Source organism: Gigantopelta aegis, chromosome 6 (assembly GCF_016097555.1).
Source record: "Gigantopelta aegis isolate Gae_Host chromosome 6, Gae_host_genome, whole genome shotgun sequence".
NCBI classification, from domain to species: Eukaryota; Metazoa; Mollusca; class Gastropoda; order Neomphalida; family Peltospiridae; genus Gigantopelta; species Gigantopelta aegis.
The window spans coordinates 4,354,283-4,372,946 of NC_054704.1; the positions used below are offsets into that span (position 1 = coordinate 4,354,283).

An 18,664-nucleotide genomic window follows, 5' to 3' on the forward strand; every position below is an offset into this window, starting at 1 on the left:
ACTTTATCAAAAGTAATTCAAATAACAAGTTGTGTTGTCATTAAAAAACCTTTACTTTATGAAACGTAATTCAAATAAAAAGTTGTGTTGTCATTAAAAAACCTTTACTTTATGAAACGTAATTCAATTAACAAGTTGTGTTGTCATTAAAAAACCTTTACTTTATGAAACGTAATTCAATTAACAAGTTGTGTTGTCATTAAAAAACCTTTATTTTATGAAACGTAATTCAATTAACAAGTTGTGTTGTCATTAAAAAACCTTTACTTTATGAAACGTAATTCAAATAACAAGTTGTGTTGTCATTAAAAAACCTTTACTTTATCAAAAGTAATTCAATTAACAAGTTGTGTTGTCATTAAAAAACCTTTTCTTTATCAAAAGTAATTCAATTAAAGTTAGTTCAATGAGGTAACCCCCTGCTCCCCTACCCTAAACTGCCATAATAATAACTTACCCGGATATGGTGATAGTGGTAACGGCTGACGTGATGGTAGCGGATAGAGCATCAATCAGAGATGATCTGTAGTAGTTATCAGAATACTGAAACACAAACACACAGATTGTTAGCGAGTGATTCTTTCTCATGGGTCAAGTTTTCCTTTCTGAGCAAGCTGTAACGACTAAATCTAAACTACAAAACCATATTGATTTGTCACCATCCCACCTCTCAAAACCTGTTAGTAGCTAATTCACTGGTTAAAACTTGTATACAACCTGTAATACATGTATTTGTATAAATAGTATTGGATCCAACTGTCCAACACCAAAATTAATTACCCACCTCCCCACCTCATAAAACAATGACATGCGTAAGAATTTATTAACATTAACCTACTAGTAGCTAATTACAGATTAAAACATCTATTAAAACAAATGATTAAAACATCTATTAAAACAAATGATTAAAACATTTATTAATGCAAATGATTAAAAAACATCTATTAAAACAAATTGTGTACTTCAAACGGACAACCATCTGCCAATTTTGATATCTGCAATAATCTAGCTGCGAGTTTGACCTGAAACACTTGTGTAATATGTATGAATCTAGCTGTGAGTTTGACCTGAAACACTTGTGTAATATGTATGAATCTAGCTGTGAGTATGACCTGAAACACTTGTGTAATATGTATGAATCTAGCTGTGAGTTTGACCTGAAACACTTGTGTAATATGTATGAATCTAGCTGTGAGTTTGACCTGAAACACTTGTGTAATATGTATGAATCTAACGTGATATGTACATACCTTGTTTTTGCTGTTGTCGTTGTACTTGAAGAGATCGAGGAGAAACTTCATCACGTCCGGGGGACAGATAGCATGCAGGTTACGCAGTCTCGCCATTGCCACTGGGATGGTCTGTATGCACATTGTAACAAAACATGTTACTCACTACATGACATCAATCATCAGACACGGAGAAAATTTGTGTCTAATTTTCATTATTATTCATACTTATCTAGTGCTTAAAAATATCGATGTCACACTGCCGGTCGAAAGAGCATGACCAGCAGATGTAACACAGTAAGTGCGTGTTGAAGTATGGTAACTTCTTAGTCAATAATCCATGAAATACGAGCCAACATGTATGATGTGGAAATATCATGTCATACACTGTAACCGAGGATGTCAAACACCGAATGTCATCACTACACGTAGACATACATATAAGAAATGTAAACCTCATTAAGATATCACTTCTTAATTATTAAAAACACTTATGTGCATGTCAATTAAAAATCGAAAGGAATGTTTGTTTAACAAGGCTATTTGGTGTCCATTTCAACTTATTTTTGTGCTTATATCCAATTAAGGTTCAAGCACACTGTCCTGGGCACACACCTCAGCTATCTGGGCTGTCTGTCCAGGACAGTGGGTTAGTTGTTAGTTGGTTAGTGAGGGAGAAGAGGGTTTAGTGGGCTTACATTTACCAATTGAGCCCTTAACAACTCACTCTGGGATGGAGCCGGTACCGGGCTGCGAATCCTGTACCTACCAGCCTGTAGTTCGATGGCTTAACCACTGCGCCACCAAGGCCGGTATTTGGTGTCCAACATATGATTATTACAACATTTGGCTGCTAACAAATAGGATACTCCTACTGAGGCATGTTCAGGAAGGCAAAGATGAGTGCTTGCAATGGCTTAATATTAAATGAATATGATAAGATAGAATACAATGGTATCAGTCAAACTGTTCATGAGAGTTTGCCCTCTCATGAACCAGCCAGGAATCTTTTATATGCACATTCCTACAGACAGGACATTACGTACTACAGCTTTTGATATACCAGTCATGGGGCACTGTGTAGGACAGATTAACTGAAGGTCCTGTGACCCAACACATTTTAGGTGAGCGTTCTGAGCTCTATGCGACCTTTTGGCAAGTGACTACAGCCAAGATATTTTGTCCTATTGTGTATATATGCCAAAAATAGTGCTTACAGTTAACAATACAAAACTGACATGATCGAACTGTCTATGAATATGTCAATGAAGTACTGACCTTGAGCAGGAAATAGTGCTTACAGTTAACAATACAAAACTGACATGATCGAACTGTCTATGAATATGTCAATGAAGTACTGACCTTGAGCAGGAAATAGTGCTTACAGTTAACAATACAAAACTGACATGATCGAACGGTCTATGAATATGTCAATGAAGTACTGACCTTGAGCAGGAAATAGTGCTGGAAGTTTGTGAAGTTGTTCTGTCGGATGATCGCAGGACACGAGTGAGAGCCGAACAATTTACGGAATATCGTCATCATGGCGGGCGGGCCGGTCCACGTGGAAACCATTATGTTAGCAACCTGAAACAGTATAACAGTAAACAATTTAAGGAATATCGTCATCATGGCGGGCGGGCCGGTCCACGTGGAAACCATTATGTTAGCAACTTGAAACAGTATAACAGTAAACAATTTAAGGAATATCGTCATCATGGCGGGCGGGCCGGTCCACGTGGAAACCATTATGTTAGCAACTTGAAACAGTATAACAGTAAACAATTTAAGGAATATCGTCATCATGGCGGGCGGGCCAGTCCACGTGGAAACCATTATGTTAGCAACTTGAAACAGTATAACAGTAAACAATTTAAGGAATATCGTCATCATGGCGGGCGGGCCAGTCCACGTGGAAACCATTATGTTAGCAACTTGAAACAGTACAACAGTCAACAAGACTTACCTGTAAGTTGAAATTTGATTGTAATGGAGTTAAAATACTAACTTTCTGCTGTGATTATTATGAGAAACAGAGAAAACATGCTACCACCATTTAAAAGGAGGATGGCTCTTTTATATGTATTTCCCCCAAAACAGGACAGTACATTTCACAGCTTTTAAATCTACTGATGGTGATCGGTCCTACAACCTACTGAACCTCAGTGATGAGCTCTACCACTGAGATACATCGTGGCCCCTCCTCCACTATTGAGATATATCCTGGCCCCCCTCCACCATTGAGATATATCCTGGCCCCTCCCCTACTACTGAGATACATCCTGGCCCCTCCTCCACCACTGAGATACATCCTGGCCCCTCCTCCACCACTGAGATACATCGTGGCCCCTCCTCCACCATTGAGATATATCCTGGCCCCTCCTCCACCACTGAGATACATCCTGGCCCCTCCCCTACCACTGAGATACATCCTGACTCCTCACCTAGCACTGAGATACATCCTGGCCCCTCCTCCACCACTGAGATACATCCTGGCCCCTCCCCAACCACTGAGATACATCCTGACCCCTCCCCTACCACTGAGATACATCCTGGCCCCTCCCCTACTACTGAGATACATCCTGCCCCTCCCCTACCACTGAGATACATCCTGACCCCTCCCCTACCACTGAGATACATCCTGCCCCTCCCCTACCACTGAGATACATCCTGCCCCTCCCCTACCACTGAGATACATCCTGCCCGTCCCCTACCACTGAGTTACATCCTGCCCCTCCCCTACCACTGAGATACATCCTGCCCCTCTCCTACCACTGAGATACATCCTGCCCGCTCCCCTAGCACTGAGATACATCCTGCCCGTCCCCTACCACTGAGATACATCCTGCCCGCTCCCCTAGCACTGAGATACATCCTGGCCCCTCCCCTACCACTGAGATACATTCCGGCCCCTCCCCTAGCACTGAGATACATCCTGGCCCCTCCCCTACCACTGATATACATCCTGGGCACTCCCCTACCACTGAGATGCATCCTGGCCCCTCCCCTACCACTGATGCATCCTGGCCCCTCCCCTACCACTGAGATACATCCTGCCCACTCCCCTACCACTGAGATACATCCTGCCCACTCCCCTACCACTGAGATACATCCTGCCCGCTCCCCTACCACTGAGATACATCCTGGCCCCTCCCCTACCACTGAGATACATCCTGGCCCCTCCCCTACCACTGAGATACATCCTGGCCCCTCCCCTACCACTGAGATACATCACGGCCCCTCCCCTAGCACTGAGATACATCCTGGCCCCTCCCCTAGCACTGAGATACATCATGGCCCCTCCCCTACCACTGAGATACATCCTGGCCCCTCCCCTACCACCGATATACATCCTGCCTGCTCCCCTACCACTGAGATACATCCTGCCCACTCCCCTAGCACTGAGATACATCCTACCCGCTCCCCTACCACTGAGATACATCCTGCCCGCTCCCCTACCACTGAGATACATCTGTTAGAGGTGTTAGAGCTAGTTCTACAAAACAATACAAAGAATGCCTTACAAAAACTTTAATCAATTATTTCCAATGAAACCACCTTCCAACTGAAAGTTAATACAAATATTTTTTTAAAAGAAGAAAAAATAAATGCTTTTTAAAAAGAATGATTACCGTATTTGACCGGGAATAAGCCCAGGGGGCCAAGACAACTCATTTGTAGCTTTGTTGGGGGTGGGCTTATTTCCAGACATGGGGCCAGTTTTGTTAAAAATTTCCAATGTTCACTAATGAGTAAAAGAACCTGGAAATTATCAATAAATAAAACAACAAAAGCGGTAATAAATTTAATTTCAACTTCCAAAGAATATCGTTTTTTAATTTATTTTACAACGTATGAACACACATAATCCAGCACACAAAGTGAAAGTACATAATCAGATGTCAAGTTCATCCTGGTCCCACCCAACAAACTCGATGTCCTCTGTGTCGTCATCCTCATCGTCGAAATGAACTCCAGATTCGATCTCTTCGTGTGGTGGCACTTCCTCGATTTCCAGTCCAACATCGTCGACCAAGCGAGAACTTAGCAGATAGTTTCTGCTTCCATCCAATGGTAGCGAAATCCCACAGGACTTAAAAGCCCCCCGGATGGTTCCCTCCTCAACAGCTTCCCACGCGACACTTATCCAGTCTATAATGTTCTGTCTTGTCGGTTGTACATAATTTCCTTTGCAGTTCCGCTTTGCCAACTTGAACCACTCGCACCACTGTTGCTTTATTCTCTCTTTGAACACCTTGTTCACGTGAGTATCCATTGGCTGCACAAGTCCCGTGCAGCCTGAAAAATAAATATTGAATACTGTAAACCATTTGTTTATTGCTTCACGCAATTAATGTATCGTCAAAATAATGAGACTGACCAAATAATTGCTAGTTAATTTGATTACATTTCATAACATATTTAATAGTAGATGACTAGGTAAAAACCGCTGTGAATAAATAAATAAATAAACAAATTTGAATATCAAATTACAAAATATCAAATTAAAAAAACATTTTTTACATACCTCCTGGTACTGTTACTATGTCGGTCTCGTACTCGTCAAAACGATCTGTCGATGACTGGCACGTGTGTGGCTTGTATGCGTCCAATATGAGAAGTCGCCGAGTGTCGTCGTCGTTTGGTCCCCAGACATGTCGGATGAAATGGTGTACTTTCACTGTTGTCATCCAACCGTTCTCCGTAGCAGTAATCAATACATTGTCTGGCACTTTCAACGTGGGTAGCACTCGTGGGCCGATAACACCATTTTTCTCCTTGAAGATGATCAAAGCTTTCCGTTTGTCCCCATTTGCACTCGCCGTCAAAGCTACTGTACACCCCTTTTTAGCACCGCCGGTGTGAGAGATTCGCACAGTCTTTGCTCCTTTGACCTCATTTGTGTATTTCGGTACAGTGTCAAATCTAACCATCGTCTAGTCCATATTCGCTATGTTGTAATCGGTGTAGTCCCATTTCTGTCTTAAAGCCCGGATTGCTGAATGAAAACCTGAAATTTTCTCCTTGTAATCACTCGGGATTTTCTGTGCGTCGTTTGTCCCCCGTCTGATTCCCACCGAATATCGCTGCTTCCACCTACGTAGCCACCCGTTTGATGCCTGGAACTTCTGTACTCTAATCTGACTGGCAACTTCTCTGGCCTTGCTTTGCAGAAAGTAGTTTGACACGCATCTACCTTCTGCCCGCTCATCCTTGAACCATTCGAAGACGGCTTGATCCATTTCGGTGTTCATTGCTTCCGCTCCACTACCAATATTCTTTCGTTCGCTATCTTTGCCTTTCGAAAACATCAGCAATTTCTCGTAATCTTTGTCCCACAGTCGAACCTGTTTTCTTGAAATGCCATATTCTCTTTCAGCCGCGGACAGATTTCGGCCATTACGTCTAAACCAGCCAACAACATCTAACTTATCTTTTACAGTATACCGTTTGCGTACGAAAGGCATGTTCAGTGTATATTGGTGAAAACAGAAACTATGTGTATTTTTAAGACCCACTATATAGCATTTCTCAGTAATTACCCCAAGCGAGCTTGTTTATCAATATTACTCACCTTTTCTATTCATTTTGTTTGATGCATAATATTTTTTCTCAATTCGTTTGATGTGTGATTAGTACTAAATAAACCTAATGATATTATAAAAACACAGATGTGGCTGCATCGTTTGTGTTAAACACTTATTTCTTTTATTTTATTCATTAATGAGTCAGTGCGCCTCAACTGAGAATTCACAACAAAAACAACAGTCAATTAATTAAAATGCTTACCACACCATTCAACCAATCATGAGTTGGTTGTCAATCAAGGCAGTCTTCACGCCCTCTTCCATACCTCACAACAGTCAGTTCATGGGACGTCACAAGTAGTATTACAAATCAACCAATCAGAAAGGTTTTTGTTGTAGCTATTTTTACTGTAAGCCAGGAAGGTCGGCTTTCATCAAAGACACAAGTGAAACAGACATACTTTAGGTTTCACGAAATGGTCGCTTTGTTGATCAAAGTACAATAGCCGACTGTGAAATTGTTGACTGCATATGACTGTAGTGTGTTTGTGGCTGGGTGGGGTGGGGGGATGGTACATAGTACTAAAAGTATGCACTTTATTGGTAATATAATCGTATTTATTAAGCTATAAAAAATAAAAACAACACAAACTACAACATTGTTTTAAATCATTTTAATACTTGTTATCTTGGGACCAGTTTGTCACCCAACGATCTTTTGAACTTTCAGTGAATTTTGATAGCAAACATACTACATATTTGGGTATGGGCTTATTCAAGGATATGGGCCTAATTCTTTAGATCTGCAAAAAATGGGAGTGGGCTTATTCACAGGCATGGGCTTATTCCCGGTCAAATACAGTACTTTCTTAAAACCTTCAACACTAATGGAATAATAGTAGTCTAATAATGAAAAAAATTGACATTTGTTTTTTCCTTTGATCTTAAAGTCACTACAAAATAATTAAACTTTTTCTGAATTTTATTTCTTATCATTGCAGATGCTAATAAATCTTAGGTACCAAGATTAGTAGTGGTATCTACCTTAGATAAACACAAACAGGCCTGTGTTCGCACTCTATAGAACGTGTGTTCGTTTTCAATGACGTCTGTCAGAGCCATTCTCGTCTGAGGGGTGCAGAATCTCTCCAGTGCAAATATTGCCTGAAACAAGAATATCAGTTATGACATTTTACGATGCTCACAAATGCCTTGCACATAAAAAACCCAGATAATAATGTGAGACTACTCATGCTATATGACTTATAGTATTAAAACTGCAATGAGAAAGCAAATTGAAGAAAAAGAATTCAAAGACACTGGGTTCTATAATTCAAAACCTTAGGCAACTGGAAGTCATTTTACATCATTTTAACCAAAATAACCAAGTGTTTGGTTACATCAATTCTATTTATGTAACTGGTGAGTTACCCAACCCCAAATGTAGTGCAGTTTTGTACTACACTGATGTCTAAAATGTATCTTAAACAAATTAATTTTGTACTAAGGTAGTCAATTTTCTAATTTTACTACTAATTAGTGGCACATAACGTGTTTAAACATCAGTCTACAACAGTTTTGGAATATATGAACTTCATGCATACATGAATAAATTTTGGTCCTGTAATTGCAACTTTTAAATTTAGAATTGTAATGGTTCATTGTGTAACAAAATTACAATTCATATAAATTTGAAGTTGAATATGTTCTGACATCCCAAAAGAATGATAGTTAGCTTGAAATATTACACCTACATGATATACTATACCAATATTATAGTTACTACTGTTGCAATTTTGTTCTTTTGTTTGCATCTTAAGTTTTCAATGTGACCATTTAAAATGGTTTTGATGAAATATTAACTAGATATTTTTGGCAAACTGTCATGATATTATTTTCCTGTATAAAACTAATTCTGTTAGACTAGCTCTACTCACCTCTCTCTGTGCGATGACGTCTCGCTCAAACTTGACCTGGTACTGCCACATGTAATCGGGCTGTTCCCAGGACACTGCACGCAGCAGGTGCATCTGTGGGTCAACCCGTAGCCATAACACGGGGGAATCAGCACTGTCAACAAGAGACATAACCATCATTAACATCACAGCACATGGAAATCAAACATGATACCATTTTTAACATCAAGTAACAAACTTTACCGATAAAATACTTAATAATAAATATATAGATGAAAAATTGTAAATATACATTTAAGAATTTGTTTTTAATGTTTCACTACTTTTCCCAAAAAAAAAAATATATATGTATTTCATTCAAGTTTGCTGTCACTCAGACCTACACCATAATACCATGTCCTAAACAACTGCTACTGGTTAGTTAAACTAGATTAATCTTGCCCTCCCCCATTATATTTTTTTTCTGCCAATTCACCATATTTAAAAAATATTAAGTTCAATATGTGACAAACATTTTCTCTGCAATATATTATGTATGCTATTTGGATAAAGAGAAATATGAGACAAATTTACTAAGATGATCTTACTCCATGGCGTTCAGATCCATGTCCACTTCCTCACCAGTCATCAACGGAATCTTCTTCTTCTTGTTTCTACAAACACAGAAAACAAGCAACAATCCATAAAAACACCATCAACAATCCATAAAAACACCATCAACAATTCATAAAAACACCATCAACAATCCATAAAAACACCATCACCAATCCATAAAAACACCATCAACAATTTATAAAAAGACCATCAACAGTCCATAAAAACACCAACAATCCATAAAAACACCATCAACAGTTCATAAAAACACCAGTAACAATTCATAAAATGCCATCAACAATTCATAAAAACACAATCAACAATCCACAAAAACACCATCAACAATTCATAAAATGCCATCAAAAATTCATAAAAACATCATCAACAATTCATAAATACACCATCAACAATCCATAAATACACCATCAACAATTCATAAAATGCCATCAACAATTCATAAAAACATCATCAACAATTCATAAATACACCATCAACTATTCATAAAAACACCATCAACAACATCCTTTGTTCACTAGGATACAAGATAAACAATTTAAAATAATGAATGATTTTTAATTTACTGTAGATCCTGAAATTAACGTGTCCCTAAATTAATGCGAGTGACGGTGGGCAGACTATAATGCAACATGAAATTAATACGAGTGGCCTCCCTTTGAAATATTATTACGTAACAACACATGTCTGTGTACTTTTTGGTTAATTCCAAGTTACAGGTGTCTTCAATAAGATCAACTCACTAACATGTCTGTGTACACATCAGTTAACCTGTTTAGTCCTTAGTGTTTTTGGTGAGATCAACTCAAAGCATATTTTTGTGGCAAGCATTTACATAATGTGTATAGTTACCTAATTCTGGCTATACATTAGCATACATGTACCATTACAACTGTATGCCAACACAGTTGCAGAAAACTTGAATAGTAAAGACAAAGAAAAGATTGACCACAATATTAGTGTGCTAAACCCATTCACACATGATGGATCATGTCAGCTTTTGACAGGGTGGCCAAAGACCCTGCAGTCATCAGCTTGTTGGACTATTGGACAGTTAGTCTGTCTTGTCTACGATGAACTGTGCTCCAATTGTTTTATAAATGTATTAGAATTTTAATCTTTCTTTGTTTTATTAGCATGTGATACATAATTTGCTGGACTATTCGACAATTAGTCTGTCTCGCCTACAATGTATTTTTATAATAGGTGTTTCTACCTCCATACAGTGCTATATGGTAATAATGATTACCCTCTGGACCGTAATTTACGTATAGCAGAATCTATTCATAACTTTTTTGAATTGTCAAAACGCTTCACAGTTTAATTTCTTAAAGCCATTTATCCTACATCACATTGTCACTTGCAAGTTTGGTTGCTGTAATGTGGGCGGTGGGCGAGAATCACTATGTAAGTTAATCTTAGGAAATCGGGTATATTTATGTATGTGGGTATGTGTACACATGGACAAGTATATCTACAAATTTCATGGTCTTGTAGAATTGTTTTTTATGATTGAGTGCAAATTATGTAATTGTTTCTAATTCTCTGAAGAACATGTCAACTGATGTATGTGTATATTATAAATTGTATGTAACAAAGTATGTGTGGAGAGGCATTAATATAGGCCAATGGCCTGTTTGCCAATCCATTTAATTTGTTAAATAAATATTGTTTAAACAACAATGAATTGTTTTCAATTTCTGTTTTAAAAATATATTAGAATTTTTTTTTTTTGGGGGGGGGGAAGGAGGTTTATATTTGAATAACGTGAGACACATATACAAAACAGAAATAAATGTGTAATAGTTTTAATGCGAATAACACAAACTTGCATTTTTTGCATTAATATTATGATCACATTAATTTCAGGACCTACAGTATTTACAAATCCATGTTCACCAATAGATATTTCACAAATTCCAGTTACATCTATAATGTGTTCAAAACTAATTTTTGTACACCTTACCACTATGACAATTAATCACAATAAAAATAAATAATTGAGGTTTTTTTTAAATCATGAAAGGTGAAGTACGATATAAATAAAATATGTAAACAGCATATAGTTTTTACATGTATGTAACTGAATATTTGCTTATATTGTCTAGAATTCTTGTTTGTACCTTCTACTCTTGGAGTGACAGGTGATCTCGAATTTGGTCTTGTTTTCTTCAATTTTAAATGTGTGGTTGAATGATCCGTCCAACTCCTGTATCGTCACAGTCAACGGGCCCTGGGATAAATGATAAATTGATGCTATCAACCATAATAAAATAACACAAAATGTACTTCACAATCAGACAAAAGTAAATAAATACTGAGAACTGCTGGTCCTGTTCACACTAACAGTGTACCGACACTGAGTGGAGAAAACTTGAGGTGTTTTCTCTTTTATAAATACATCACCTGTCCTCAAATTAGTGCATATTCACATAAGGATTGAACCAGACTACTACCCGTATGGGAATATGCACTAGTATGAGGACAGGTGATGTTGAAAAGAAATTAATTTTACAGTAATTAGTGAAGGTAAAAAAGTTCAATACCGGTAATGTTGACGGAAGTCTACAGCTGTCCTAACTTCCAAGGCAGATCAAGCTGGAAACTTAGTGTATTTTACATGAATGTTCTGACATATACACTGAAATAACGTAAGGGTGAGACTTAACAAATATTTTAATTGTTCAAGATATTAAATTATTTGTTTCTTTAATAATAATAATAATAATAACAACAACAATAACACTAATAATTTTATCACATCAGTGAGAGTTAAAGACAGTAAAGACAAACCACGTATTTGAGAACTCCCTTCGATGACAGGTCTTGCTTCATCTCCAACTCGACAACGTTGCGTTTCCGGTTGAAGACAAAACTGCCCGTGAATCTCGCACAGCCACTTTGGTATCTGACTCCAGTTAAGACAATTTCCTTCTTTATTAATTGAATACACAGCTATTTTATTTGCAGTAACTAAATACCAGTGGTGAGAATATTATTTTTTATTTATGATAATATACATGTGTGTATTATTGACGTAAAACATATATTACTGGCTGCTCCTAGGCGAGGACCTGAATGACACAGCCATCCACTGAATCAAATAGGTAAGATAAAAATCAATAGCTCTGTGATGGATAAATCAACATGAAACTGATTATTTTGTGATGCTTAAGTGCAAACACTGTAAATAAGTTTGAGTTGGAAAAGATGTTTAAATTTGCTTTAAACCTGAGTTTTGAGGATATACCAATAACTAAGTCTCAAAAGGGTTAAATCATTTACACACTGGACAAGATATCTGAACATTGCAGATTTACTGTTAACTTGTCATCAAAGACCAATGGCCTGAACAGTTTTTAGTTGTAATATAATCTGAAAATAAATAGTCAAATGAAAGCCAAGAGGGGTGACATTTTGCGTAATTGAAAAGACTGTGTTATTTATCCGAGAGGTAAAACTACCGCGTGTTGTGGTGTACTATAAAACAAGGATACACCCACTGGTCTATAAACGGCTGGATGTCTTTACCTGTCACTGTGAAGATGATCTGCAGAAACTGAAACAAATACAAAGTAGATGTTCTACAACAAATGTCCAGTCAATGTATTTAATGCAAATTTAGTTGGTATAAAGAATCTGTTAGTTGGAGACAACTTACAATGGTATTAAATTGTGAACAGTCTTTTTAAAACACCAAATTTAGTTCAATGTGAAAATAATGACATTCATTTGGCTAATCAAATCCATTTCCAACATTAATTTATACTAATATTAACATGTTGCAAATTTAGGGGAATCCCCATGAGCCTATTTACACAATCCTATGTCAGATCTCATTATTTAAATATCTCTTCTGAACTGTAGTTTTAAAGAGTGACAATATTTTCATAGCAGGTCACCAATCTCACAACAAATAACAAGAGTACTGGTGAGGTACATGATACGCCCATCAGGAGTTTGTTGGAAAACCATATCTATATTAATGAATATGTTACGGGTATGATTCAAGTCTAATTATGAGAAATTGTTACATTGGGATGGATGAACAATTTGTTTTGGACCAAGAACCATCCCAAGTTGTTCCAGCATGTGGCTTGATGGTTCTGTATGCAAGATATGATCTAGACAAGGATTTACTGTTATGTGCAGTAGACCGTGAAAAGTAGTACACAATGACCTAGTAATTAAACTCTAAACATTGCCATCCAAAGTTGTTCCTACATGTCAGATTTGATGGTTCTGTATGCATCTGTATGCAAGATATGGTCTGGACAAGAATTTACTGTTATAATAGAAAGAAATGTTTTATTTAACGACGCACTCAACACATTTTATTTACGGTTAAATGGCGTCAGACATATGGTTAAGGACCACACATATATTGAGAGAGGAAACCCGATGTCGCCACTTTATGGGCTACTCTTTTCAATTAGCAGCAAGGGATCTTTTATATGCACCATCCCACAGACAGGGTAGTACATACCACGGCCTTTGATATACCAGTCATGGTGCACTGGCTGGAATGAGAAATAGCCCAATGGGCCCACTGACGGGGATCGATCCCACACCAACCGCGCATCGAGCGAGACCACTGGGCTATGTCCTGCCCCGATTTACTGTTATGTACAGTAGACCATGAAAAGTAAGTCACAGTGACGTAGTAATAGTATGTGACACACCGTCATCCCAAGTTGTTCCTATATGTGAGGTTTGATAGTCCTGTATGGATCTGTATGCAAGATATGGTTTGGACAAGGACTGTTATATGCAGTAGTGTGTGAAAAGTAGGTCACAGTTACCTAGAAACAGTATGCGACACACTGCCATCCCAAGTTGTTCCTACATGTGAGGTTTGATGGTCCTGTATGCATTTGTATGCAAAGTATGGTCCGGACAAAAAGATAACAGACAGCCGTATGGACAGATGAACAGACGATCAGACAGACAATGCCATATCATAATACAACCCATCATAGATGAGCATATAAAAACCATTGTAATGATGACAGCAACATTATATTATTTACTGCAGAATTTTAAATAAAGATTTAACTTTTTGTTACATTTTTACTTTCTTGTTTAATCTGATTCAGGATAGCTGTATCTAAAAACAATCAAAATACACTGTTTGTTATGTTATAAAGATTAAGAAAAATAAAAATGCCGGTGACTGAACACTCACTGAAGTTGTGGACAACAGCATGTTGGCCCAGGAGTTGGACATAAACTTCTGTTGACAGGCGGCGTATGCAAGAGCCAGTAGTTTATTCAACACCTGAAAACACGAGACACAAACTTTACAAGATAACTAAGAAAACCCCCCAGAGCTGTGTGCTATGGTAAACACAGAGTTTATGATACCAGAGCTGTGTCCTATGGTAAACACACAGTTTATGATACCAGAGCTGTGTCCTATGGTAAACACACAGTTTATGATACCAGAGCCGTGTCCTATGGTAAACACACAGTTTATGATACCAAAGCTGTGTGCTATGGTAAACACACAGTTTATGATACCAGAGCCGTGTCCTATGGTAAACACACAGTTTATGATACCAAAGCTGTGTGCTATGGTAAACACACAGTTTATGATACCAGAGCCGTGTCCTATGGTAAACACACAGTTTATGATACCAGAGCTGTGTCCTATGGTAAACACAGAGTTTATGATACCAGAGCTGTGTCCTATGGTAAACACACAGTTTATGATACCAAAGCTGTGTCCTATGGTAAACACACAGTTTATGATACCAAAGCTGTGTCCTCAGCTATGGTAAACACAGAGTTTATGATACCAAAGCTGTGTCCTCAGCTATGGTAAACACACAGTTTATGATACCAGAGCCGTGTCCTATGGTAAAGACACAGTTTATGATACCAAAGCTGTGTTTTATGGTAAACACACAGTTTATGATACCAGAGCCGTGTCCTATGGTAAACACACAGTTTATGATACCAAAGCTGTGTGCTATGGTAAACACACAGTTTATGATACCAGAGCTGTGTGCTATGGTAAACACACATTTTATGATACCAGAGCCGTGTCCTATGGTAAACACACAGTTTATGATACCAGAGCCGTGTTCTATGGTAAACACACAGTTTATGATACCAAAGCCGTGTTTTATGGTAAACACACAGTTTATGATACCAGAGCCGTGTCCTATGGTAAACACACAGTTTATGATACCAAAGCCGTGTCCTATGGTAAACACACAGTTTATGATACCAAAGCTGTGTGCTATGGTAAACACACAGTTTATGATACCAGAGCTGTGTTTTATGGTAAACACACAGTTTATGATACCAGAGCTGTGTCCTATGGTAAACACACAGTTTATGATACCAAAGCTGTGTGCTATGGTAAACACACAGTTTATGATACCAAAGCTGTGTGCTATGGTAAACACACAGTTTATGATACCAGAGCTGTGTCCTGTGGTAAACACACAGTTTATGATACCATAGCCATGTCCTGTGGTAAACACACAGTTTATGATACCAGAGCTGTGTCCTATGGTAAACACACAGTTTATGATACCAGAGCTGTGTCCTATGGTAAACACACAGTTTATGATACCAGAGCTGTGTGCTATGGTAAACACACAGTTTATGATACCAAAGCTGTGTCCTCAGCTATGGTAAACACACAGTTTATGATACCATAGCTGTGTCCTATGGTAAACACACAGTTTATGATACCAGAGCTGTGTCCTATGGTAAACACACAGTTTATGATACCAAAGCTGTGTCCTCAGCTATGGTAAACACACAGTTTATGATACCAGAGCCGTGTCCTATGGTAAACACACAGTTTATGATACCAGAGCTGTGTGCTATGGTAAACACACAGTTTATGATACCAGAGCTGTGTCCTATGGTAAACACAGAGTTTATGATACCAAAGCTGTGTCCTCAGCTATGGTAAACACACAGTTTATGATACCAGAGCTGTGTCCTATGGTAAACACACAGTTTATGATACCAGAGCCGTGTCCTATGGTAAACACACAGTTTATGATACCAGAGCCATGTCCTATGGTAAATACACAGTTTATGATACCAAAGCTGTGTGCTATGGTAAACACACAGTTTATGATACCAGAGCTGTGTCCTATGGTAAACACACAGTTTATGATACCAAAGCTGTGTGCTATGGTAAACACAGTTTATGATATTCGTCAAGTTCAAAACTGTGAAAAATAGAGATAACCATGTAACTTATTTTGTTTGAAACACTGGGCAAGGTTACATGCATTGTAGTTGTTCCAAAATGTATTATATCCCTTTTTAAGGTTGATATAAACCAGTGGTATACATCATTTCTCTCACATTAATATCTTGTTTATTTTTATAACAAATTCATTTGAATTATAAAAACAATTAATATTGGGCAAAAACATACAACTTTCTAAACATGAAAATTGTGATAGTTGTCTAAGAAAGTTTAAAAAAAAAAATTATATATATTCTAATAATCAGAGTTCATTTCAAATTTATATTTTTAAATCTTACTTCCAGTGACAAATTACCTACAGTAGGAGTTCGGTGCTGAGTCTAAACTCCAACATCAAATTACCTGCAGTAGGAGTTCGGTGCCCAGTCTAAACTCCAACATCAAATTACCTACAGTAGGAGTTCGGTGCCCAGTCTAAACTCCAACATCAAATTACCTGCAGTAGGAGTTCCGTGCTGAGTCTAAACTCCAACATCAAATTACCTGCAGTAGGAGTTCAGTGCCCAGTCTAAACTCCAACATCAAATTACCTGCAGTAGGAGTTCAGTGCCCAGTCTAAACTCCAACATCAAATTACCTGCAGTAGGAGTTCGGTGCCCAGTCTAAACTCCAACATCCTCATGATGAGCTGCGCTTTCTTCTTGAACATTTTGTAGTAGCGTGGTGACACGTTGTGATAGTTTCTCACAGAGAAGTGGTGCGTGCTGTCCCGTGCCGACGGGTTGAGGACAATTCCCCCGATCTTCAACTCGTAGTCACACACCTCTCCAAGATCCTGTACAAACATGTTATAAGGTGATCGTATCAACTAGCACAAGATAAAACTGTATAATACATAGTCACACACCTCTCCAAGATCCTGTACAAACATGTTATATGACGATTGTATCAACTAACACAAGATAAAACTGTACAATACATAGTCACACACCTCACCAAGATCCTGTACAAGATAAAACTGTATAATACATAGTCACACACCTCACCAAGATCCTGTACAAACATGTTATATGACGATTGTATCAACTAGCACAAGATAAGACTGTATAATACATAGTAACACCTCTCCAAGATCCTGTACAAACATGTTATATGACGATTGTATCAACTAGCACAAGATAAAACTGTACAATACATAGTCATACACCTCACTAAGATCCTGTACAAACATGTTATACGGTGATCGTATCAACTAGCACAAGATAAAACTGTATAATACACAAATGTTGGGTAATTATAAAACATATTTTCATCTACAGTTTAAATCAACCTCCAAGATGCCTGGTTCTGAACCATGGTTAAAATTCACAATTAAAGTCCAAAATGACAAAAAAACTCAAAGGATACAAATGTTAGATTCTTGTCCTATTTTGGTTTTAATCATATTATTGTGAAATTTCTTCATAAATGAAAGATTAATGAACCATTGTTACTAGTGAAATATTCTAAGTGTTAATAGTAAACATACAGATGTTTTATCACTGATAACAAGTTTTACCTCTGACACACAGTATCGGTATGTGTTATTTCCAAATGTTTTCTTTACAAACAAACTAGCCAGGTAGCCAGCAATGCCCTTTGGAAGCCAAGCATCAGTCCTAAATAATACAATATCAGAACTCATAGATAAAAATGCTAACATGTCTGGCTAAAACTGTCTTCTGTAGAGTTTTAATCAACAAATACTACAACACTTCAGCCGGAATATTAAAACTGGTCATAGTTCCAGACAAAAAATGTCATCCTAATTTTAGTGTCAGTCTGCACGTGTCAAGCACAACAGACCTGGTACACTGATACAGAAATTTACTGCAAGTTCAGACAAAATTCAGTCAATGATAGATTGGTAGTATCAAATCCTCTAATTAAAGTTTCGGCACTTCAAACTATTTGGTAAAGCAATAACAAAAAAGTGAAACCTCTTGAACAACTAAAATGTTTAAGATAAAATATTTCTATGCTTTAGAAGAATAATTCTAAGCATGTAAATAAATGAGATCTGGATTTGTTCTGTGTAAACATAAATGGTTAAACCTTTTATCTGTATGGACCAAACAATCTACACAAAATGAATAAATACATCTTTAAGTGAAAGGGTTAAAGTAGTTAGAGATACATAAACAAGAAGACAGTTGTCGAGTA

General features: G+C 37.6%; 1 protein-coding gene across 2 annotated transcripts in view; it reads right to left on the reverse strand.

Annotated features, from left to right (window-relative positions):
• Nucleotides 1-18,664, reverse strand: part of LOC121374879 (transcription initiation factor TFIID subunit 2-like) — a 66,389-nt gene that overhangs the window by 20,979 nt on the left and 26,746 nt on the right. For both annotated transcript variants that reach the window (XM_041501997.1, XM_041501996.1), the window contains exons 11-22: nucleotides 18,021-18,120; nucleotides 17,100-17,297; nucleotides 14,468-14,560; nucleotides 12,780-12,841; nucleotides 12,076-12,190; nucleotides 11,406-11,515; nucleotides 9,261-9,326; nucleotides 8,695-8,827; nucleotides 7,802-7,921; nucleotides 2,676-2,816; nucleotides 1,251-1,361; nucleotides 458-543 (exon numbers count right to left, since the gene is read on the reverse strand). In XM_041501997.1, the coding sequence (XP_041357931.1) occupies nucleotides 458-543; nucleotides 1,251-1,361; nucleotides 2,676-2,816; nucleotides 7,802-7,921; nucleotides 8,695-8,827; nucleotides 9,261-9,326; nucleotides 11,406-11,515; nucleotides 12,076-12,190; nucleotides 12,780-12,841; nucleotides 14,468-14,560; nucleotides 17,100-17,297; nucleotides 18,021-18,120 (1,335 nt within the window). The remainder of the gene's footprint in view (nucleotides 1-457; nucleotides 544-1,250; nucleotides 1,362-2,675; nucleotides 2,817-7,801; nucleotides 7,922-8,694; nucleotides 8,828-9,260; nucleotides 9,327-11,405; nucleotides 11,516-12,075; nucleotides 12,191-12,779; nucleotides 12,842-14,467; nucleotides 14,561-17,099; nucleotides 17,298-18,020; nucleotides 18,121-18,664) is intronic.